Raw genomic sequence first — 25,263 nt, 5'->3', positions numbered from 1 at the left:
CCTGTAAATTTGACCAGTTTTCAGTAAGGTTTAACAAAATAGCATAAACTGCTACTGTAAAGCTGGAAAACGTTATTAAAAGTTTGGTATTCGAAACATGCAGCAACGATAAACATTATGTTCAACTGAAACGTTTGTAAAATACATGTAGGCATTATTTACCACTAGTACAGCTGCACAAACTTTAGTTCCAAACCCTATGCAGCTCAATGGCTTGTTGCAGTCTCTCAACCTGACGTTAATTCTTGGAAATTCTTTTTTCATTTCACATGACGACGGTAACCATATCTCCCGCCACGAGTCATACTCAAACTGGCACATGATGTCCAATAAACGTAATTGTGTCCGTTCTGGATTTTATCACAAGAATCTGATTATTTTATTTTTCTATGTTGATTATTACCATTTTCAAGAGGCTTTTTTTCCCCTTCAACTTAAAATATACATTGCTTGTTGGATGCCATTTTTAAAAAAATTCTATAATCAACAGTTTGATCATGCAGACACTTCACGTTATTCAAATAGGTGCAGTTTAAAGCATCAGAGGAACTGCTGTAAAGTTAGTCTGGTTCCCTGACTAATTTCACTAAATCTAATATGAAACCCAGATCCAAATCAAACATGGATGAAAAAATTTTGACGATTTTTCCAGCAATGATTGGTTTTCCGTAGATTTTGCTTTTGTGTCGTAAGTCTGTATTTTAAGGGTAATTTTAGTAAGACTCACAGCAAAATACTAAGGGTTGGCAGGTCTGCTTTTTACCTACTGACCCTGTGGTCATGGTTTGTGGCATAAGACTAGTTATTTTGTGAAAACTAGTTTCAATCTTTGAGTCCCCCTCACCTTGACCTTTTAACCCCATAATCAAAAGGTGTCTTCTTTATCTGAAGTGCAAGCCATCTACCAATTTTAGCAAAGGCATGTGGTACTGAAATTTAGCAATGGAACAGTTGTACTTGGATACTATATTAGCAGCCACTACTCTAATTAACAGATATCTAATAATAATTCAACTGGTCTTGGGTTATATCTGCAGGCTAATAGATACAAATTCAGAATGACAGAACATAAGCAGAATATCATCTCTTCTTTCTTAAAGTGGCAAGAACAAGTAAGATCTCTCTCTTCTGACTACCACTAACAGGTTCTGGTGTCACCTCAGAAGGGTTAAAAAAAAGACAATGGTCTTAAGACAAAAAATTAATTTCCCACAAGTCTCCTGTTCAAATTTTGCACGATGAAAGTATGTGCTTCCAATAAAGAAAATGAATGGTTTTCACAGAACTGCAGAGTTTGGCTTCACCAATAAGGCATAAATCTCACAAATTCTGCTTGCTGTGATTAAGCTTTCTTGTACAGATTGAAGTTGGTTAAGTTCTAGACAGTGGTACAAAGGATGCCTTCTTTAACCATGTCAGAATCCAAGACAGGTTCCATTTCAGACAATGGACCAAGGCCTTTGGTTGTGTTAAGTGGGAATCGGCTAGAAGGTCAGAAAGATCTCTGTTCTGGCCTATATCCTACATTCCATAATGTGTCTGATATTGCAAAAGACAGGTAGTTGATGTTTTGGTTTTTCCAGTCAGTAGTGCTGGCATATCTGCAGATTGTGATTTCCGGTGGTTGTGATCCTGCAGCAAGACAAAAGTTTGAAAACGTCAGAAACTTTCAGGAAAACATAAATGCGAATATATAGGTATGGATCTTGAAGGTCTAAGCTGACTACAAAATCTATTTTTTAAACAGTGTTTAGAAACAATCTTGGCATCTCCATTCTGAGCTTGGGTGCCCAAATGTGCTGATTGAGAAAGCCAGTATCTTGAGATTATTTGGAGCATGCCATTACCCTTGGGCACTTGGAAATGTCTGTAGAAAAATGCAGGTGTTTGTTTTGGTTTGTGAACAATCTCTGTTGTCCTTCTCATAGAAAGATTTTCTACTGCACAATGTTAGCTCTGTCTGGGTCTCTGGGGATGTCTGTATCAGTGGTAGAGGTAGAGATTTTCTAACCAGATCTAGAGGCACTTCGAGATGATCTGTAAAACCTATAGATCAATGAACCAGAGTCTCTACCATTCTGTGGTGAAGTTTTGGAGTCTTTTTCCCACCAGGATGTTGGAAATAGCAGCACTAGTACAGCACCATTTCTGCTGAAAACTTCAGAGAGAGAAAATCATTTGGAACCAGTCCTTTTATCAGAGGTGGCTCAAAGAAACTAGGCCCTCACTGAGGAAAAGGTTGAAAGCGGGTTTCCCTGCAAGAATGCCCTGGGAATAATGATGGGTTCCTTCTACTTCTCTTCTGGTCTGTTAGGACAAAAGGATTGGGCTCTAGGATGCTGGACCAACATGAAGTTTGACTCTGAGTCTGTTTCCTAACCTCTATATGACCATCTAATAGGCAGTTGGAAGATAGCAGTTTTGATTTGAGTGTAGCTGTGTGATGGTCTTTTAACATCACAGAGATAGGAATGCACTTGTTTACGAAGATAGAGGTAAACAAAAATAGCTTGCGGAGTGGCACTTTTAAGTACATGTACCAACTCCCTGACATGTCTGTCTGCTGGGTTATGAGTGGAGGGATGTAGGCTATGCCCAGACTGCTAAAAGCAGCCATGACCAAACCAAGCAGGGAGCCAACTACTTACAAGGATGCAAACCTGCTGCCATGTGTTGAAACAGGATTTCTGATCCACAAGCACAGGGTACGGTTTCAATATACACTGGCCAGTGACAGTGGCAACTTTTTGAAAATAGAGGGTCCAGTTTGTTTGAGGCCACTGATGGAGCAGGAGGAAGTGAAAAGAATGATGGGGGCAGAAACTGGAAGACATCTTCAAAGGTTGCATGGAAAATAAGTCTTCACTGGGCACTGTTGGATCAAGACTGAAAAATGGTACTTGTAAGCAAGTCACCTATCTTGGAAGAATAGTGTGTCAGAGAAGCCCCTTGCAAAGCTAGTGATGGATAAGCTGGCAAAGCAGGTGAACTGGACAATGCTGGGACATGGTGATCTCCTGTAGTCTGTTCAGTTCTGACATGTTCTAGTTGTGGCAATGTGAGTAACAGCAGGGCTATAACTGTGTGCAAGGCCCATGATGAGTAATGTCCTATCTTTTTGGAACAGGCTGTCTTTCCACCTAGTGTAACTTAATTATGTGGAAGTTGGCAACCAAGGCAGCATCAGCAGCAATAATGATGGCACCTTGTTCCTTGTCTGTGCATTTCTTAGCGCTCTCATTAGCCCATGCCAGGTGCATGGCTATACTGGTCACTCATTTTACAATACAGCAGTGACAGCAAACATCACAAATATGGCTTGAATGACACCTGATACAACTTAAACAGTGATTATATTCTGCCAGCTTTAATCTTGTACATACCCCACATTTACTCTTGCCCACTGTTGTAATTAGGGGCAGAAAAACAATGGCTTATACAAGTGAAAAGAGTTAAGTGTTGCCAAGAGCTTATAGTGAAGTGGATGCAATAAATACAGAAATGCCAGAGAAAATTATGAAAATAATCTTACTGCCAGGAATTGTATCAGTTAGTTTATCATGCATCAAAGTTACACAAATCATGAACAAAACACTTATCTATAATAATGAAAGTGTGAAATTTTTATATAAAAAAATTGTATACTTTCATGGTGTGAGAAACATCCAAGAGATCACTCGAAACTGAAAAAGGCATAAAATGGATAGTATTTACAAGACCTCTTGTGAGAGTATGCTGATCAAGAACCAAGCCATCTATCCCAGGAAGATCACTCTCATCCAATTTCCATCTTGTTAAATATACACTTCTGCTGCTAAAACAAGTCAAAGATGTGGAAAACATCTTTCTTAACTTGGGAGAGCTGGATTAGTGTGGTATAGCAAGTACTCCTAATGTATTTTGATTAGAAACATACCTGATTCGTTCATGTTAGTTTAAGGACAATTTTAACACATTATTGGCTACATCATCCAGAGGAAATGGAAGCTACATACTATTTTCCAGGGACATGTCAAGGCAGCTGACCTGAGCGAGTATTTAACATACAACCCTTGGAGTATGAGTTTGATACTCTACCAACTGAGCTACCATGACTCACCAAACATCTGAAGAAGGATAGTATTGTGATTGATGAACCAAAAAAATGAAAATGTTCAAAATACCTAAACTGAAGATGTGGGAAATGCAAATGGCATCTGGAATACTACTCTAATGTGTACCTAGTTTTATATAAATATCTGAATGGTTCGAGTTTTGGCATAAAAACAAAAACATGAATAATGGATGATGGATAACAGACATATGGTTAGGTTGCACACATTGGTACTGTACAGCACTGCAATGACTTATATCATGCAGAGGTGACAAAAACCTTAAAAATATTGAATCTGAAAAATTGTGAATTGCAAAAATACAATCTGGTTAATTTGTTTGTAAAAGAAAAAATGTTTACAGACTGACAACTGAAAAGACATAGCAACAGCTATATCCCTCCATATTATACACCAGTAGAACTACAAGTATCTAAAGGCACATAAACACCAGTAGACCCATTTCCAAATGTGTCCAGTAAAATCTGATTTCAGCAACCATCTGCCATTTGTGACCAGAATCATCATGCACAGATCGATTTTATTATATAAATGCACTGTCATGAGTGACGTCCTGCTGAACATAACTGCAGCTCCAATTATTTGGCAAAATGTTTTTCAAAACCGCTACGAAAGACCACATCGCAAAACCGGATATAAACACTACTGACCTTTATTTAATCCTTTGTAAGCACGATCGTTGAGGAAGGTCTGCAGCCGGAGTGCAGATTGTTCTGAACATAGATGAAAAAAATATAAACAAGCATATTCAGTGAAATTTTTGTCCTTGCCTACCATCCTGTGGTCACAAAAGTTCACAAATATAAAATTGGACTATGGCCTTTAGGACAGAGCTGCAAAGATACAGATCAAACATGGAAAGTAACCAAGTTTCATTGCCCTACCTCAAACAACATGAGAGGAAAATGCAGAAAGGGTTGGGATTTATAATTTTAGAAAAGCGCTGTGACCTTGACCTTGAAAAAACCCACCTTGGCTGTGCTACATAATTCATGAAATGCATCAAACTGAGAAATGTAGTATGGTACATCCCTGTACTGCAGAAATTTAATTTTATAAAGCAAAAACTGTGTGCTAGTGTGAAACTTGGATTTTTAATGCAGCTTTACATATTTTTTAGTTGTAATGCTATTTCTGTAGTGCAACAGTTTATAGTTATGTCTAGCACTGGGGCATCATGCCACAGTCAAGAAGCATCATATCCCACCCAGTCACATTATCCTGACACCAGGCCGACCAGCCCTAACACTATCGTCTTAATGTTGAGCACCTAGTGGGCAGCTACTAGTACCATTTTTATAAGCCTTTGGTATGACTCGGCCAGAGTAGAACCCACAAACTTCTGCATCCAAGGTGTATGCTCTAACCACTTAGGCCACCAGAGTGGTTATAAAGTAAAACAAAAGAAAGCTTGAAGTATTAACCTTTGACCTCAAACATGTAATGTAACAAATCTAACAGCGACAATATACAATTATACCTAATTTCATCTACTGATCTTAAACAGCAATTAAGTTAGGAAGCACAAAGCCAAATGCGACTATAACATAATATACTGACCCAAGACCTTAACCTTGAAGATAGGACCCAATTGTGGTGTGTGACACACCTAGTAACAACATAAATCAAATTTCATATCTTAATCTCAAATGGCTTCAAGTTAAAGAGTGGAAATGAAAGTGTTATGAATGGAGAGACTGACAGAAGCACAGACACTTTGTCCCCCACTTTTCCTTCAAAAGAACAGGGTTAAAAAATGAGCTGAGTCAGGCTAGTTGTTTCCTTAAAACCTACAGGTACCATATGCTACTGAATGCAAACCAGATAAGGTACATATCACTAAATGCCACTGCAGTGTCAAGGTCTTATAAATCCCCAAACTGATTAATAATTCAACCTTGAAACAGTCCTGAATGTAAATGTTCTGAGATTCATATTATTTTCTTATCTGTTATGAGAAACCTGCTCAATGATGATGATGTCATAATGAGAGATCTTCTCACCTGGTTTTGATGAGGTCTGCATTTTTTAATAAGATTCGAGCATTTTCTGTACAAGTTGCTTCTATAATCAACAAAAAGTTTTCTATTATTTGTTGCTTTATTGCTGCTGTTACAGTTATTAAAACTCACACATCAAACAAGACGCAATATTATCATAGAGCTCTACATATCTTCTCCACGTTACATTGTTAACATGCTTTGTTTATTGGTTTAGTCCATTGATTTCAGTAGTGAGGTTAGCCTTTGGATTTGGTCTCTGAACAAACTTATCCTAATTCTGTATGATTTAACTATCTTCTGATTTAACTGTTAAAAATATATTCCATATTTAACCAAGTCTTTATCAGAGTCATTATTACAAAAATGATGGAAGAAACCATGGTCTCCGCTTATCAGTTCCATGCAAGTCTACTAAAAGAACCATATATTCATTTAAAAATATCAACAATCAGAGACGGCTTCATAAAAATCTCTCATTGATTTATAATAAAGATCTTGGAACACTGATTTCATGATAAAGAACAAGAACTGCATTCAAGCTTGGAAAGAGGTCCTGTAACCATACTGCTGCTTGTAAACTGTACTATTACATCCAAGCACACTATAAGGAAATCAAACCTAAAATTTAAAAAAATTGTGTTGAAATTTGTTTCATTAATAATAATAAAATAAAAAAATATCAGCAGCAAATGTTTTTTGCATAATTCAACCTTCAAAACAGGTTTTAAATAAAGTAAAGATGAAGATTTGCCCTCCCCCCCTTTAAAAAATGCTTTTCTATCTATTATCCTATGACTATAATTCCATTACATACAGAAATTAGTCTCAATATATTCAAACAAATATGAACTATTCTAGGTTACTTCATGTAATAACTCTAATCCATGTGAATAAGCATTTCCCAATCAAATCTAAACAACTTTCATGATTGCCATTTCCTATAAAACTCCATTAACGAAAGCTATTTTATCATTATTATATGACAAGGTTATATCATGCAATAATACTACAACATCGTACAACTGCAATGTAACCTTAATGATACTAATTAATTTTTCGGTGGTATACTGAATGTATAAATAGAATCATACATTCATATATTTATTCCATGTCCAATGTACCTCAATGCATAATTTCAATATTTTGCATACAAGGTTCACAAAACATTGAAACTATTCTACACACCTCTTTGAAACTATTCAGTACACCTCTTTGAAAATATTCTACACACCTCTCTGAAACTATTCTACACACCTCTACTATAAGATAATTTATATACAATTCAACTGACCTGCAGTTGAAGGTGACCCTGGGGCAGACTGACTTATTCTAAGTTCAGCAGCTGAAGGTGGTAAGAATGACTGATGTTGTGATACAGGAAAGGAGTGAATGACTGCAGTGTTACTGCCCTGAGAAGCCGCACCCTCTTCATTCATCCCTTCTGGAATAGGGCTGCCTTCCCGTGACAAGCTATCTGGTGTGCAAGTATCAGACATATGGCTAGGTGATGCTGGTGCTGACCTGTAATAAATGCATTGGCTATTAGTTTTTGGCAGACATGAGTAGGGGCCATTTCAGGGAAGAAACACTAACAGTCTATATATTCAAAGGCTTGGTCTAATACACTGACAGAGAAGTAAAGATGAAATGGCATGTAAGTAATGCTTCATAACAATGTAATAAAAAAAATGCAGAACAAACAACAAAACAGACATAATATGATACCCTTTATACATGCCGCCCTCATAGTGTCATCATTTCAACTTCTACACTGCACATAAAACAGATTATTGTAAAAATGACACACAATATATTTGACAACATAAATGTTGTTATGGAGGGAACCAATTTCCTTTGTTTATGTTGCATGGTGTTCCAGATAATAAGGTCTTGGATTTTTAAGCAAATGCAGTTTAAATGCAAATTCAGACTTTGTATTTGAAGGATTTTACCCTTTCTTGTCTTGAGCTTTGCCTCTTATTGACATGTAAACTTGCTTTACACTATATATATATATATATATATATATAAAATCGAGAGTGCTATCACTGGATTCTACAGAAGAATTCTTGATAATGCTCGGCAGAACTAATACTGTGTCTGCTATGCATATATCACCAACTATGTAGCATCAGTTCTTTGTGACATGTGCTTAGTCATGATAGTATATGGACTGATATGTGCAGGCATGGTGATAGGTGCCATTTTCCCAATGACCTAGGGTTCGACTCTCCATATAGTACGAATTAAAAATTCTCTAACCTGTACGATGGTGTGTGTATGTGTGTGTGTGTGTGTGTGTATATATATATATATATATATATATATATATATATATATATATATATATATATATATATATATATATATAATGTTTCAGAGGGGACTCGGATTTCAGAATGTTATAACTGAGAAATGTTATTTCCAAATTTATTTAATTTTTTTAAATGTTTATACACTTGTTTATCTCAGCCAGCACACTGATGGCATCTCCACTGTGGAGCAGCTGATTGGCATTTAAATAGCCAATATATAAAGACCACCCATGACCGGTAAGTCATGAGTGATTATCAATCAAATACCATTTCACCAATCAGTGATTTTTATTTCAATCATGTATAAGGACAAGAGAAATTAATTTGAAAAGTCTTGAAAATTTTGTACATGAAGAAAACTTGCATGCTGACTTGTCAAGAGGCCCAAATTGTTAAGCTTCTCTTGAATAGTGTGTGTGTGATTTGGATTTTTAACGTAGCTTTAACAATTATTCAGTCATATTGTTACAATGTCTGCAGTATGGCAGTTTATAGTGATATCTTGCACTGGAGCATCATGCCGCAGACATTTAGCATCATGTCCCACCCAGTCACATTATAGTACAGCCTGGTCTCCTGGGTAAACTCGAACTGGCCCGTGAATTATCAAGTCTTTATTTACCGTTATTTAATTTCGTGTTGGAGAAATCAGAAAATATGCACATGCAAAATAAAAATAAAAAACAATCATAGTAGTTTAAAACAGTTTAGTAAGTGTTGGGACACAGAGAATGTATATTTTTACATGCATATACATCTTAGGACAGATTTTTTTTTTTTCGTGTCCCAAGATTTACAGCCATTATGGTAGTCAACCATAAAGTTTCAGCTTAGATCTTGGTCCACAGATAAGTTGCCCTTCCTTTTCCAGGAATTTATTTTTTCCTAAATTATTCGGCTTGTAGACAAGTATATATGGTATATTCAACCGCGTGACTGGGTCATTATGTGTTTCCTAAATTCAGAATTTGCTCATTTTTAAAGTGGTCTTTTTCAAAACAAAAGTGGCTGTCAACTGTAATTTTCTAAACATCAGAGGATTATTTTTCATATATAGTATGATAAATTTACATTGTTCAAGAGAAGATCAGTGTGCCTCTTGTCAAGTTGGTGCATAAGTTTGTTCAGATTTCTTTGAATAAAGTAAAAGTGTAAACACAGTTAAAAATGCCTGTACTCCCAATTAGACCAGGATATTAATCCCTACCCACTGCAGAGTATGTAACTGGTATTTCCAATAAAGTTCTCTATCATTCCTAAAAAATAGTGTTACTGGAGAGCATGGGATCAGATTTAATAATTTATATTATTGGATATTTAGTACAGTCTGTGGTCAGATAAATTAAAATGCTTAGGCACCGGGGAATCTTTATGAATATGGATATACCTCAAGTTCTCATTTGGAATTCCCTTTAGTCTCAGATACATATTGTTTCCCACATTTCATGCAGGTGAATAAATAGATGAAGTCCTGTTAAGTGTGTGAGTGAATATCAGGCTGGTTTGTTTCTTAGAGGCTTCTCAGAGGATGGTGTTCCAAGCACAGACAAAATCGGGAGACTTAGTGAAATGAAAAAGGTACAGTAGTATTAGTGCAGTTTTCAAGGCATTATGACTATGTTAAATGTTAATATTATCTAAAATTTGATCTATCTATTATATAGTCTTCATTAGAACTAGAAAATGTGTATAATAATCTGATAAACGATGAAGATCAACTCTCTTGTTATCTCAAGACCGCTCCGGTGGCCTAGTGGTTAGAGTGTCCACCTCGGATGCAGGATGGCAGGGGTCTGATCCCCGGCCGAGTCATATCAAAGATTTACAAAAATGGTACTAACAGCTGCCTCACTTGGAGCTCAGCATTAAGAGGTTAGTGTTAGGACTGGTCGGCCTGGTGTCAGGATAATGTGACTGGGTGGGATATCATGCTACATGTTTGTGGCATGATGCCCCAGTGCTAGACATCACTATAAACTGTCACGCTGCAGACATCGTAGCAATATGACTGAAAAATTGTTAAAGCTACATTTTAAAAAAAATCAGAATCAAATGTTCCCTCAAACTCTAAAGAACAGGGGTCATACACAGTATGCCATGCCCATTTGATATAGACCATGTCCACTCCACTGTTTCATCCTCAATAACTCCGCGAGAAAGCATGGTGTGCAGAAAAATTATCCATAAGCCACCATGTCAATCCATCAGGATGCATGGAGAAATGGTGGAGGTTTTTTTCCTAATCCTCTCCACCACCACCACGATGCATGGGGTTCCAAAAATACTTATAAGTCAACCTTTTATCTTACTGAAAATCTGATGCAGAATAGAAGTCATCTTATAAGCATGTTATAAAAAACAACAAAACAAGTGATAATCTACTGGTAATGTTTAAAACTTGAGATGTTTGCAGTACACAAAAACACTATGAACTCAAATATTTTTACATTTGTATGCCATACTCGCATTCAGAAATGTGTATATGGTATGTAGTCTGTTTATCAATTTCATGATGGCATTCATTACACATTACTTTTATCTACTGTTATTTAAATTTTAAAACAATAATGGAAAATTAAATACTACTAGCCACAAAGTGAAGTGTTCCTCAATCTTGTTTACCTGGGGTATTGCTATTGTATATTGCTTCCATTTTCATGCAAGCCCTAACAACCATTTATTAATTAATATTTGTTTTGCTGCATGAACAGTATTTGATGCAATAAAGGTTTTGATTTAAGTTGTATTTTCCTTGTCCGTAAGTTAGGTTTTTAATTCCCCAGTGATATTTTCCACATTATGTCAGTGCACATGACCTGATAAGCCCAAGGCTAGTAAAAACTGCACTCGTTTGTTTTCAAGTTGACAATCCCTTTGATCAAGCTGCAAATTTAGTACATTGTACTTGTTTAGTGCAAAGTATAGTGAATGTATGACTTAAATTCTTTTATTCTATTAAAGGCAGCAGACTCTTCATTTTCCTATGTGACAACCCTTGTCATCGAGCTACAAGTTTGCCAAGTAACTGAGGGTGGTTAATTTAACTTCCTTAGATCTTGCCACATGTAGTTACAACCTACAGTAGATTTCATAGACTGTATAATCAAAGTGTAACTTACAGAGCTCAAACTTAGTCTATACATAAGCACTCACATATGACAGTAAAGACAAGAAAATGGAGTCAAATGATATTTACGATGACTAAGCCACATCACATTACAAGATGACAATGAGATGATTTCATAGCTTTATCAGATAACAAGGATGAATTCCTGGACATTGAATCAGATGTTAGATAGTTACATTTACGGGATACTGAGAAATTTTTTAAAGAAGGATTTAACTTTCATTGTTTATTTGTATGATGATTGGAATTATCATGTTATGGGATACTGTGAACTGGATTATTCTGACCCATTTTTATAACATCATGTGAACTATAATTGAATTCATGGAGTTATATAAATGGTTATAAAATGTCAAGCATTATGGGCTTTAATAGGTTAATTAGGACAAAATCTTAAATTGTCAATTTATCTGTGACATGTTCCACTCAATAATATAATAGTATTTTACAATGGCTGAATTTTTCTGAATTGGTGCTTTGCTGATTATGCCAGATTTCTTACCGGTTTCATAATGCTGTATTTGGGTTTTAAGTCCACCAATGTCATATTTGGCTTATTCAGATTGAGTTTTTGATAAATAATATTCTTAACTTCTTTTTTTTTATTTCAGGTTCTTATTTATCCAATTGATCTTAACATAATGTGGCTATATAGTTTTAGAGCACAAGATCCCACAGGTCTAAATTGTTTGAAAAAAATTACTTTTAATTTGCCTGAATTTAGTTAGACATGACATTCTGCCTTTCTAACATTTAAGTTCAAAATACTGCTAAAGTGGGTTAATTGGCATGGTGTCTGTTTTTGTCCATCCAGCTGTACATCAGACTTGTATTCAACATCAATTTAGGGTTATAAATCACTCAATGGTTTTTATATTAACATATTCCCCAGTTTCACTAACTGTCATCATTACTATCATCAGCTTGTTGTTGTAGTTGTTGTAGGGTTTATTGCCATTTTTCAGCACAAGACAGGCTATACATGGTGGCCAGTATAATTGGTGGAGGAAGATCCCTGGAAAACCCTGGGAAGAACCACTGACCCACGAGAAACAACATTAACTGAGCCTGAGACTCGAACTTATGCAGACAGAGGTGAGATGGCAGTGCTCTGTAACAGTGAGCACTTTAGACCACTCGGGCACTCGTCATCAGCTTGTATTTGTCAAAAGAAACTGTCATCTAAAGATGAACCATTTTAGGAATCATTCATTTCAGGTTTCCCTTGATTTGTGGGGAAATTTATCAGTGAGGCCAGAACATGGGGATGTGAAGGTACGACTCCTGCAGTTCTATAGAGACTGCCCAGTCATAGGGCCTCATGACATTCCTGACCAAGGCAGTAGTCTCCATTTTGAAGTGTTTTTCCCCAAAGAAAATTGTTTAAGGCACAAAAATCAACAAAAAGTTTTCCTGTTTCCAACACTACAAAGATACAAGAATAGAAACCTAGAGCTAAGTGATTTTGCACCCTCTCAACAGTTCCCTTCAGCAGAAGGGTGTGTACCTCTTCCTTCAGACGAACCAGTTTGGACAGGTGTTAAGAAAATGGGGATGTAAAAGAAACTGTTCCTGGAAATGAAGCCAGTATCCTTCTTTAGGGCAGAACTGACCCATAAACATCTCTGATGCCCAACCAAACCTCAGAAAAGAAGGCCAGTGAGGAATCTACAGGAATACTGGGAAGAGGAATATGTTGCAGGAAAGAGTGTGACTCCCTGAGTATGACTATATCCATTCAAAGACTTCTTCCCTCCCCCTCTTCAACCACCTCATTTAGTTAAAGACAGGAAGTAGGGCATTCTAAACATGTGAATGGGTTTTGTCCGTTGAGGCTGACCGTCTTTGAAAACCTTTCTTGGGGACCCTGTGGTCAGTGAGAACTAGTGTTGTAGTCCCTCAAATCCTGTGATACTACAGCTGGGATGAAACCCCTAAGGATGGTGCAGCCCTCAAAATATTCTTGTCATAGTTTAGTGTTTCAAGCAAGGGGACACAGCACCTCTTTGGCTTCCTGGCAGACTTCTGGCATTGGGAAAACGTCTGTGCATCTTCCTAACTCTAGCTGATTGCAAGAACAGTAGACAATCTTAACAATAGTGTACCCCAGAAAGCTTCTCCTCACAAAAACCAATTCAAGTGTCCTCAGTCCCAGATAGTCTGCAGGAATGAGGTAGTAAAGTTTACCATCTTATCATATTCCCAGATTTCCTCTTCCAACAACACCTGAAATTATAGGTAGGAAGGAGCAGGGGACTCAAACTGAAGGGAAGGACCTGTCTCAACTGGCTATTGTGGAAAACTCAATCGAGTCTAAGGCTCTTCTGTAAACTTGTTAAGATTCAAAGCACATCCAAGTCTTTAACCCACTACCAAGGTAAGACACAACTGGCTTCCTCTCCAGAGGGAGGCATAACAGTAGGGTTTTTGTCATCACATAACCACTCACAGTGGGGTAATAGGACTAACCCTTCTAGCCTTCCGCCTATGTGAAAAAAAAAAAAAAGGATCATGATCCCTTCTCAGCCATCATGGATGAGTGGCAGTTTGCCTATTTTTTGATGGGCAAGGCTGGAGGTGACAAAGCAGGTCCCCAGCCAATCAATCCACCAAACCTTGAAACCAAGGCAGGGCCATGCATTATGTCAAGGGTAGGCAAAAAAATTAATCATAAATTAGGGGATGGAAATATAACGAAGGCGTGACAATCTGATCCACTTCCACAGGTAAGTGATCAAAACCCATCTCCCTATCCACATAAGGATGGGTGGTGACATGAGTGACAGGTGGGGGAGAAGTTGTTTTGGGGTTTAATACCACTGTTCAGCACACGATATGCTATGGTAGTTAGGAAAACCCAGGAAAGAACCACCAACTTAAAGGAAGTTATGGGTAAGCTTTCTCACATGCACAAATCAGCCAAGCCTGAGACTTGAATCCACACAGACAGAGGTGAGATGGTAGTGATCTGTAACAGTGAATGCCTTAGAACACTCATCCACATGGGGGGGGGGGGGGGAGAGACATACTGACTTGATTAAAACCTGGTGTTTGGTTACATGAATGGTAACTGAACAGGCCCAGTGTCTTGTGTCAAGTCTGGTGATTAAGATATGACATGTGAGCACACACCAACAAGGCCTTCTTGTACCTGCACTTACCCTCACTGTCATATTTATCTCTAACCCAGATAAAAATAACCATGAAACAAAGAGGGTAGTTAATATTATCCAAACACCAGTTATTAAAACGGGGAACAATGAACAGAAAGCACCATTCCAAAAACTCTCTAAATTTGCAAAAGGAAAACAAAAAGTGTGCAAGGCAAGGACTGGCAAATAAAAAAGAATCAACACAAAAAGGTATATGATTGTCCAAAAAAGACATTTAACTGTTGAGTGTTCAGACCATCTCTGATATTCTTAAGCAATAACAGGATTCTGAAATTCTTCTATCATACACGTGTTGGATGTCAGCTTGGCACCATTCAAGTGGACATCATTATAAGTCTTTTTGAGAAAACCACATTTCATAATCATCATCCATTCAAAAGGAGTAGGAACAAAATTTTATGACAGCCATGGCAGCCACACTGGACATAACTGGCACCATTTTCATTTAAGACCAACTAAGTTATCGTAAGAAGAATACTGCTGAAAACCCCATGCTGATATATCCATTCATTTGGAAAGAAGTTGAGACAATACTTTCAAGATGGCTAGTAGTGGTGATACTGTATACCATATCAGCACCATTTTCATTAAAGACCACTGGATATCATCCAAAGTCTTCTCATGAAAACCACATATCAATATGACCTCCTGTTTAAGCAGTGCTGTGATAACAAGATTTTTAAGATGCCACAATGGACATATTGCATGTCTGATTAGCATCATTTTTATTCCTGACCTGCTTGACATCACAAGAAGTCTTTCAGTGAAAACACTTATCTGACATGACCATTCAGAAGCAGCAGCAATACTATTTTTCAAAATGGCTACTGTGGCAGCCATACTGGACAATTAATTGGCAGTATTTTCATTTAGCACCAACTAGACATCACAACAAGTCTTTCATTTAAAACTCGATGTTGGTATAACCATCCGTTCAAGGACAGAAGACAGACAGTCTGTCCAATAAGCTCTTCTCGTCTATGACCAGCAGAACCAAAAACAACAAAGGTTAAGTTTGATAAGCAACTTGGCATGCATATACACTCATCAAAGTCCAGGGAAAAAGAGGAAGACATTTTGTATGTTGTCAATGATTAAGTAATCAATCTTGGATGTTTTGGTTTTTTTCTCAATTCTGAGCCTCCAATGACTCAATGGAGGGACTATTTAGTTTCGACTAGGGACTCGGCATCCCAGAAAAGGTGAACAGTGCAAATGTAGCAGGCAGTCTACTACTTCTATTAAGTAGCTTTATCAATAGAATCAATTTTTGGTACAGACCTCCAAACTTACCTATAAAGTTATAAAATCTGGCTGAATCAAGTCTACTAAAAGATGCATCTAACAGTATTATCTTATGATACACTGTGCAACATGAAGTACATACCTAGTCGACAAGCCCCCGAATGGTGCTCTAAAACAGGGAACTCCTCTTTGTCTTCTCCTCCTGAAAGCCTGAGCTGTCAGTTTGGCTTCTGATGTAGGGTCAATCCTCCAGAAAGACCCTTTTCCTGGCTCCTCCTGTGACCGAGGCACTTTCACAAAGTATCTATTTAGTGACAAATTATGACGAATGGAGTTCTGAAAACAAAAGATATGAGTAAGTGACTTACAATCCACAAGAATTTAAATTTAACATACAGTTTCCAGTGATCCACTAGGATTTAAACAAGTCACTTGAAGAGACAGACACTTATTACCTAAAAAGAATATCCTGAAATTAAAGGCAAAAACTGTTCTTCCTTTCAAATGCAGAGTGTCAAACATATCTGATATTCTGCAGTGATAACAATATTTTAAAATTAGCTGCAGTGGTCACCATATTTGATGTCAGATTGGCACCATTTTCATTTCATACCAAGTAAACCATTTAACAATCCTTTGGTGAAAATTACAAGCCAATATAACAATTTCTTAAAGATAAACATTTATGCAAAGTGAATAAGCAAAAAAATAAATCTGCAGCAAAAACATGTATACAATACATACCCTAGCATTGGAACAAAGGGAAAACAATTTAATGACTGCTACGGTGGCCTAGTGGTTCGAGTGTCTGCCTCAAAAGCAGGAGGCCATGGGTTTGAACCCCAGATGAGTCTTAGCAAAGACTTACAAAAATAGTTACTAGCAGCTGCCTCGCTTGGCGCTCAGCATTAAGAGGTTAGTGTTAGGACTGGTTGGCCTGGCGTCAGAATAATGTGACTGGGTGGGACATCATGCTATGTGTCGGCGGCATGATGCCACAGTGCTAGACATCACTATAAATTGTCACACTGCAGACATCGTAGCGATAAGACTAAAAAATTGTTAAAAGCTACGTTAAAAATCCTAATCACACACACAATTTAATGAGTACCACTTGTCAAGCAGCCCCCAAAAAGCCCGAAAAGTTTACACACACAACTAAAGCAAATATTAGGGAGAAAAAACAATTGATACGAGGTACGTGATATGCCAAAAGATTTATAAAACAGATCAAATCAGAGAGACAAATTTCAATGAGTGATATAGCACACATGAAATGCATACATCATCCAAGGAAGAAAAAAAACGGTATTCCAATACAGTGGCTGTGTCTGTGGAGTCAAACTGGGATTGTGTTCTTCAAATTCAAAAAGAAAAGGACCTGAGTCCATGGTGAAACCCCTAGAGCACTTGAAAGTATAAAAAACAGCCGCCATATTGCCATCAAGCAGAAACAGAACATTCAAAAAGGAAGATAAAAAGTCTGCAGCTGCAATTAATTGGAGGCAGCTAGGATTAATGTTTTTCCTACAGCACTAATTATAAAACATTCTCAACTTTATATCAAAAACCCAAGAAGAGGACTGTATGGACAATGAAGCTGTCAACCTTGATAGAAAACTGGTCGTGGTGACCAATCATTTGAGATCAGCGAAGTGCGAAGGTGCAGAATCTGTGACCTGTTGTGTGCCATACCAGGTCTCTCATCTTTGGTAACCTCCTGGGCTTATCTCCCAACAGGATGAACAGGTCACTGAACCATGACCATTAGGGCCACAGAAGGCTATCAATAAAGATAGGAAGGTTTACCCACAACTGACTGAAAGTGTGTACCAATCAGGACCTCTAATTGAGCACTGAAGAGACATAAAAGATGAAAAGTGAGCTTGTTGTTCAGTCTCATGACAAACAAGTTCACTAATTGTCTCCCCCACAGCTGATAAAGTGTCTCTGCTATTGGTGTACAGACATTCCCATGAGGACTACATGGCCCTATCTGGAAGGATATCCTCCACAATATTCCTGATCATGGCAAACTCTGAGAGAGACCTCTCAGGAGACTGCCTACTGGAAGAGATCCAGGACTTCTACGCAAAGAAGCACATGTATCAGAGACCTGCCAACCCTAACAAGACCTTCTCAGTAAGGCAAGCAGTTTGAGCAGTTTTCAGTAAGGTGTAAGAAAATATGTACCACTATTGTCAAGCTGGAAAAGTTCATTTAAAAGACCAGAAGTGATTCAAGAATATGTGCAGTTTAAAGCATCTGAGATGCCCCCCTATAAAGTTAGTCTGATTCCATTGAATCTAATGAAACCTAGATTCGAATCACACACACACACACGCACCGCAATCATGTTTCTCTAATTTGTGCTTTTATTCTCTAAGTCCATATTTTTAGGGTAATTTCCATAAGACTAATGGCAAAATCATAAGGGTTAACTGGTCTGATGTACCTCTGTCATGTTTGAGGTAATCATAACACAATGACACCTTAAGAGATCAATACAGCCCTGTTGGGCTAGGAACACTGTCTGCATTTCAAGGTTGTTTATATGGAGGATTGTTTCTTTCCAAAGACCCAAGACCCTAAACTATCCCATCTGGTTCTAGGTAAGCAACCCATGATAAACAGATGGGTGAGAATCTGTGAACATAATGAAGTAGAATTTGGGGCTATGCATTGAGACTGTTGTTGTTGTTGTGGGGTTTAACGCCATTTTTCAGCACACGATAGGCATACATGGCTGCCAGTATTAATGGTGGAGTTAGAACCCAAGAAAACCACGGGAAGAACCACCGACCCACAAGAAGCTACTGGCAAGCTTTCTCACATACCCACATTGGCTGGCTGAATCCGAGACTTGAACCCACACAGACAGAGGTGAGTTGGCAGTGATCCATAACGGTGTGCACTTTAGACCACTCGGCCACTCAAGGCCCCTCATCGAGACTGTAGTCAGAAACCAATTACAATCTAGACACCAATTCAGGTGGTGAAGAAGATCAAATCCCTGAGGAAGATCAGCTTAGAGTCATCTGGTTCCCAGTTTGCTAGAAACAGGAAATGGAGATTATCCAGGTGAAATCTCTCTAGTGGAACTAGAAATGCAGCAACATTCAGAGTTCCTATCTAAGAACTGACCACAAAGTTTGGCTATAACCAGGAATGAGCTCAGGTTCCAGTATTCCCACTCGAGATACACCATAGTCTGGGTGGTGTGAGAAGGGAGGTTTAAAGAGTCTAGCACATGAATGCACATTGACAGCTGGAGGCTGACACAGCAGATGAAGCAGATTGGGTAGCAAACCACCCCATATGGCCCTGTGCAAACTTGTGCACAAACTCAATAAACAAAGCAGAGTGTGGGAGCAGCAGAAGATTCAGAGAAGAAAGAGCCCCAGAAGGCTCTGAGCAAAGGCCTGCTTTATCAAACATCATCCACCGACACCTGACCTAACAGGTGGGAAGAAGCAGAGGCTCAAACAGATGGGTGGGACCTACTGCAACCAGCAATTCTGAGAATTAATATCAGTCTACAAGAATGGAAAGGACATCACCTGAATGTGATTCTAAGGCAATATAGGAGTCTTCTCTGGCATTCCGCCCTGGAAATTTAGGTGTTCAAGTTGGATTTTAAGTTTGTTCAAGAAATAAATGTTTTTGTGTTGTTTAAAGATACAACGAAAAAAAGGTTAATGAAATATAGACATTTGTTTCTATTTCCAGTATTGCAATGAAGTGGAATTAAGTTAATCATATTCATATAGCAAAGAAAATGTAACATTCCTTGATTCATTCTAGCTGCATACAAAATTAAAGACTGCCCATGTCAAGGCAAAGAGAACTGTTATAGCTATACAATCATACACAATAACAATTATCTTGATTATCCACTGTATTATTCTTTTATTTATTTATTATAAGACTAAATAAGAAAAATATGTACGGTTCTGTTGACAGGGAGCAAAATAAATTTGGGCAGGGAAGTAGGCAAGCAATTTTTTTGTTTTTCCAGACTGATTTGAATGAAGCACTGACCAGAAAATGCCATTCATGTCCTGAATTAAACTTTGATTGTAATTACAACACTTTGAATTTTGAATTTCTTTTGGGGGTTTCTTGTCCAAAATAATTTTTTTTTAAAAATAAATATAAACATGGCGGAAACAAAAAGGGTTTGTCAAGCATCCAAAACCACACATATTTTGCTTTTGGCCTAATTGTCAAATAATTCACAATGAGTGAGCACTGGCAATCAGATGACAATGAATTACTGCATGATAAAAATAAATTTAAAAAAAACCAGTGTCATTACTGGGATAGCAACTTTTTCCAAGGAAGTCATCCCAGGCTGCAACTTTCAAAATCCTATGGAGAACCTTGCATCTAGTGAAAACTCAAGTCAATAAGACCATTAATTTAAGAGTAGTGCAAACACTTTCATGAAAACTATCACTGCAGACATAGCGGATGTTAGTATGGCACCACTAAAAGTCAGTTGAAATACGAATATTTTCAAAATGGTCCAAGTGATAGATTTTATACTGGATGTCAAATCTGCACTTTTTTCATTTAAAAACCAACTATGCATAAGAAATCTAAGTCTTTTCATGAAAAACCCATATATATAAGGGATTTAACATGAACCAATGACAAGATTTGAAAGATTGCTGGATGGTGGATATTTTGGATGTTAGGTCAGCACCAACACCATTAAGGACCAAACAGACATCATAATTTTGATGAAATCCCCATGGTGATGCATGACCATCAGGTGGAGAAGCCATAATAATGATCAGACATCAGCTCAATTTCAATCAGGACTAACCAGAATTTATAAAAAGTTTCTTAGTGAAAACCTCATGTCAATAATATTTTCCATTAGCAACGAGTTAAAATATTTTCAAGACTCAGTGAAAGACACTAGATGTCAGATCAGCCCCTTTCTCATTTAAAGATCAATCTGAAATCATATGAAGTCTTTTCTTGAAAACCCCATGTCAACATGACCATCCCTTAAGAAAACCTAGTATTAAGATGGTTGTATGAGAATAAGAATTCTTTTGTTGAAAACCATCAGGAGGCATAGCAATAATCAGATTTTCAGATTGGTCACCATGAAGGCCATATAGGATATTAGAATAGGACTTCATTTTATTTAGGCCTAACCAGACATCATAAAAAGTCTTCTGGTGATAACTCAATGTCACTGTGACAATCAATTAAGGTGTAACAACATCAAGGTGTGTAAGACAGTGATGCCAGTTCAGAACCATTTTCATTAATAACCAACTAGGCATCATAAGAAGACATTCTGTAAAAACTCCATGTCACTATGACTTCTATTCAGGAGTAGTACACATAACAAGATTTTCAAAAAGAGCACCATGATGGCCATATAGATTAGCGAAGAGTTTTGAGAAAACAAAAGTTAAAATCAATATAACATGATTTTCTTAAAATCTCACATATTCGGTCTCTGGTTGGGAAATTATGTTTTAGGCAAGCTCATATTTCCGAAGGGCATAACTTTACACTTCTGCCTCTACAACTTGTGCAAAATGGGTCCAAAAACATAAAATGCATTGTAATTGTGGAAGCAAGTTACTCATGGACCTAAAATAAATTAATGGGATGTCAACTCAGCTGGACATTAAGAAAACCCAGGTCTGCTTTTAATAGAGTGTGATAATACAACAAATACTTCCCTTGGTTGGACATCAAAATATAGTCAGCGCTTAAGTTCTCAGAGAAACATTTGCAGACATAGTTGTGATGGTATTTGGATACAAGAGGGCATATTGCATTTATAGGTTCATGTGTGATCCAGGTACTTTATAGGGCAGGGGTCGGCAACCTATTTTACATAGTGAACCACTCTTTTTCTGCATTAATTACAAAATGAACGAGTGTGTGCCACCAGCAAGAGAGTAACACTGTTAAAATCAAGATTTTTACCCCCCCTCCTTTGCATGCTACACAAAACCTCTTGAAGTGCTGCCTTGTGGCCGTGTGACGTTGGTTGCCGACCCCTGTTTTAGGGAGTGGAGTATATACATTTTACACCAAAATGCGACATGATTCGGAACAAAATCACATAAACATATTCACCTCAAGCCAACAATTTCTGCCAAACTTTACGGCAATTCATCAAAATTTGTAAGACTATCAGTGCGCACAAGAATTGTTATATAATGTACACATTCTGCACTATCACCATAAGGTAAAGACCCTCTGCTTTATGCCAATCCACTAAACAATGTTGTCATCTATTCATAAATTGTATGTTAAGAGTCCAACACAACAGTTCCACACACTTGACCCATTTTACTTTGCTGTTATGACTTTATATAAAGTCAACCATGGTATTGTAAAATTCTTATTAAAAATGTGTTTTTTTGTAAAATGTAAAAATGCCCAGGCTCAATAAGCATTTCCATTCCCAAGGTCTCCAATTCTGGAAGTAAGTAGGTCTTTCATATAGTCTGCATTTGTATAGTACCTTAATGGAAATGATCAGTTTTGAAATACACTGAAACCTTTGAAGCAAGACCTAACAAGGACAACAACTCTGGAAAAACACATTAAAGCAAGACAATAAAACACCATGCAAAGGATCACCTCATGTCAGTAAGGACAGCCAAGTATTATACATTCAACAGAAAGATGCATAACATACAAGGCAAAGAAGCCTAATATTATATGCCCCAAATATATTCATGGAAAGGACATAAAAAGAAACATAACGCTTTTCTTATTAAAACAATGTAGCCATCATGTCTTGTGGTTCTTACCTGCCAACCTTTGTCGGCATTCCTATAGTAGGGATAGTTCTTAGTGATGTAGGCATAGATGCCACTTAAGGTAAGCTGTTTATCTGACGCTGATGTGATGGCCTGAACGATCAACTGAGCATAGGAGTATGGTGGTTTTGATTCATCTCTTGCTACTGTAACTTCACTAGTAGGGGTAGGGGTGCTATCTTTTTCTTCTTGCTTGTATTGCTGGTGATTAGCTGCTGCAGCTGCTGTAAGAGCTGCTATCTGAAGATCTGTTACCCCAAGGAACCGTGGATTTGTACCCCCACGAGGACTTGTTGGACAAGAATTGGCAGCACTGCAAGAATTAAACTGACAATTAAAGACCCATAAAAATTCAACATGTCAAGTTACAAATATTAAATCAGGCTGGAAAAAATAAATGAAAATAAATGATATAATACAACAAGGGGTCAAACAGGTAACTAGAAATCTGTAACCTTTGTTTGCCTGGAGGCTCTCAAGGGCTTCACTATTGTGTTTTATGTCATCACTGGTGAATATTGCTGATGTCTGCTCAAAATACGAAATTAATGTTGCTATGCTGTCCTTGGCTTGGTTGATGGTAACGTCGGCAGGTATGGACCATTTATCCTTGTTTTTTTATGATGTCCACAACTGTTGACTTACCAATGTCTAAGGTTGAGTAAGTTATGATATGATGGCGTATATCTTGAATAGTAGCTTTTGGGTGATCTTGTTTGTGCTGGCAAATCTTTTTTATGCTGGCCAGTATCTCTTCTCGTGTACGCTTGCTTGATGGTGTCACCATAATATATGTATAAAGCACAAAGAATACAAACTGATATCTCACAGTTAAATGGGTTTATGGTAAACTAATAAAATGCAGTCATTTTTGTAAGTTGTATTTTACAACTGTTATAGCTGCTAATAAGCTGATAATTGATGTCCGCATTTTTTTCGGAAATAGAGCTATATACTGTCCACAGCTTAAATCAATCAACTGTATTTGTACAGCCATTAATGAACTGTGATTGTTACATACAATTGGTAAACAACAAAGGGGCTTAATGACACACTTAGTTATTTACCATATGTTATATCATAAAGCGTGGATGATTTGATCCCAGTGTGTTTAACTATTAACACCCCCGTCAGCGACTATCTAACACAGACATTGTTTATACAATTGCTAGTTACATTATGGTCACACTACTTAGTTTTTCCACACAAATTATCACTGTCACATGATCAATTGATAACTTTAACATACCACTAGAATTGACCAATCAGAGATTGATACACCTCCAAATCTGCATAGGTGAATCTGTATTATCTTACTGACTGTATTTTCATTTATGATTTTTCAAATTTTCTTATTTTTGGACAGATTATTTCTGGATTATCAATACAAGTTTTAAAGTAATTTTACACTTTGGTCCCCGATTTTAATTGCTGGATCAAGAATGTGGATTTCTTGATTAACGGAGCAAATTAACGTTTAGGAATTCCATTCCCGTTGAATTATGTCCGGAGAGTGAGGTTTCCAGATAAACACCATCTGGATTAACGAGGCTCCACTGTATAAATATTACATTCCTAGTCTATTAAAATAGAAAACACTCGGGATAGAGTCCCTACCCACCCCATTTTAAACTTACTGAAACATAGTATTAGATTTTAGGTGCAGCTTAACAAGTGAGGGAGGTTAGAGGCCAGTTTAATCAAGTGTAGTTGCTGTCAAAACCATCAAAGAGATAAGCCAAATCTCCTTCTGTTGCTTCTGCGTGACTCAACAATACAAACTGAAGCACCCATCTTTCTGCTTCACTGATGTTAATCCAAGCTTGGTTTCTTCGTTTTCAAAACAAATAACCACCTGTTTCTTAGCTTAGAGTTCAGTATGGGTTGGGTTTTGCTGCTTTGTATTTATAGATGACCATAAGTCATGTGATCTTGTGCTCAAACCCAGCCATGCGAACATTTTATTTGGTGCATGTAAACTTATTAACTATTTATTTTATAACTGAACTCTGAACCAATGTTGTTAATTGTGTGTGGAGTAAGTTTATCACTGACAATGACAATATTGGAATTGGTTAACACTTCTATCATGGTGTTGACTGGTCAAATTTTGACATCCATTATCAATGTACCTCCAGTAAAGGTCAGAAGCTTGTTCATTTTCTTCCACTTAAGCATTGTTTAAAACACAATTTTCCCTACTTTAAGCAAATGGTAAACAATGAACTGATGAGACTGGTTGATTAACATCTGTACTGGTAAAATTTGGCCTTGTAATACTTTTTCCATACGGTAGCTTTAGTTACATTTGCATTGAATTACAGTTCTTTTCTCAAAGTTGTTGTTGTTCTCGGGTTTAACGCCATTTTTCAGCACAAGATAGGCTATACATGGCGGCCAGTATAACTGGTGGAGGAAGAACCCTGGAAAACCCAGGGAAGAACCACCGACCCACGAGAAGCTACTGGCAGGTTTTTTCCAT

General features: G+C 37.4%; 1 protein-coding gene across 4 annotated transcripts in view; it reads right to left on the bottom strand.

The window, feature by feature from the left end:
* LOC149805846 (forkhead box protein K2-like) overlaps window positions 1-25,263 on the bottom strand; it is a 74,335-nt gene that overhangs the window by 38,756 nt on the left and 10,316 nt on the right. For 3 of the 4 annotated variants that reach the window (XR_016419803.1, XM_089950569.1, XM_089950566.1), the window contains exons 3-6: window positions 22,773-23,094; window positions 16,118-16,311; window positions 7,407-7,636; window positions 4,763-4,825 (exon numbers count right to left, since the gene is read on the bottom strand). Coding sequence is in view for 3 of the 4 variants with exons in the window: in XM_089950569.1 (XP_089806695.1) it covers window positions 4,763-4,825; window positions 7,407-7,636; window positions 16,118-16,311; window positions 22,773-23,094 (809 nt within the window). In the remaining variant the exon portion in view is untranslated. The remainder of the gene's footprint in view (window positions 1-4,762; window positions 4,826-7,406; window positions 7,637-16,117; window positions 16,312-22,772; window positions 23,095-25,263) is intronic. The other variant, XM_089950568.1, reaches the window with a different exon arrangement.

This window comes from Sinohyriopsis cumingii, chromosome 2 (assembly GCF_028554795.1).
Source record: "Sinohyriopsis cumingii isolate HCF-2022 chromosome 2, ASM2855479v2, whole genome shotgun sequence".
NCBI classification, from domain to species: Eukaryota; Metazoa; Mollusca; class Bivalvia; order Unionida; family Unionidae; genus Sinohyriopsis; species Sinohyriopsis cumingii.
This window is presented reverse-complemented; position numbering and strand designations above follow the sequence as displayed.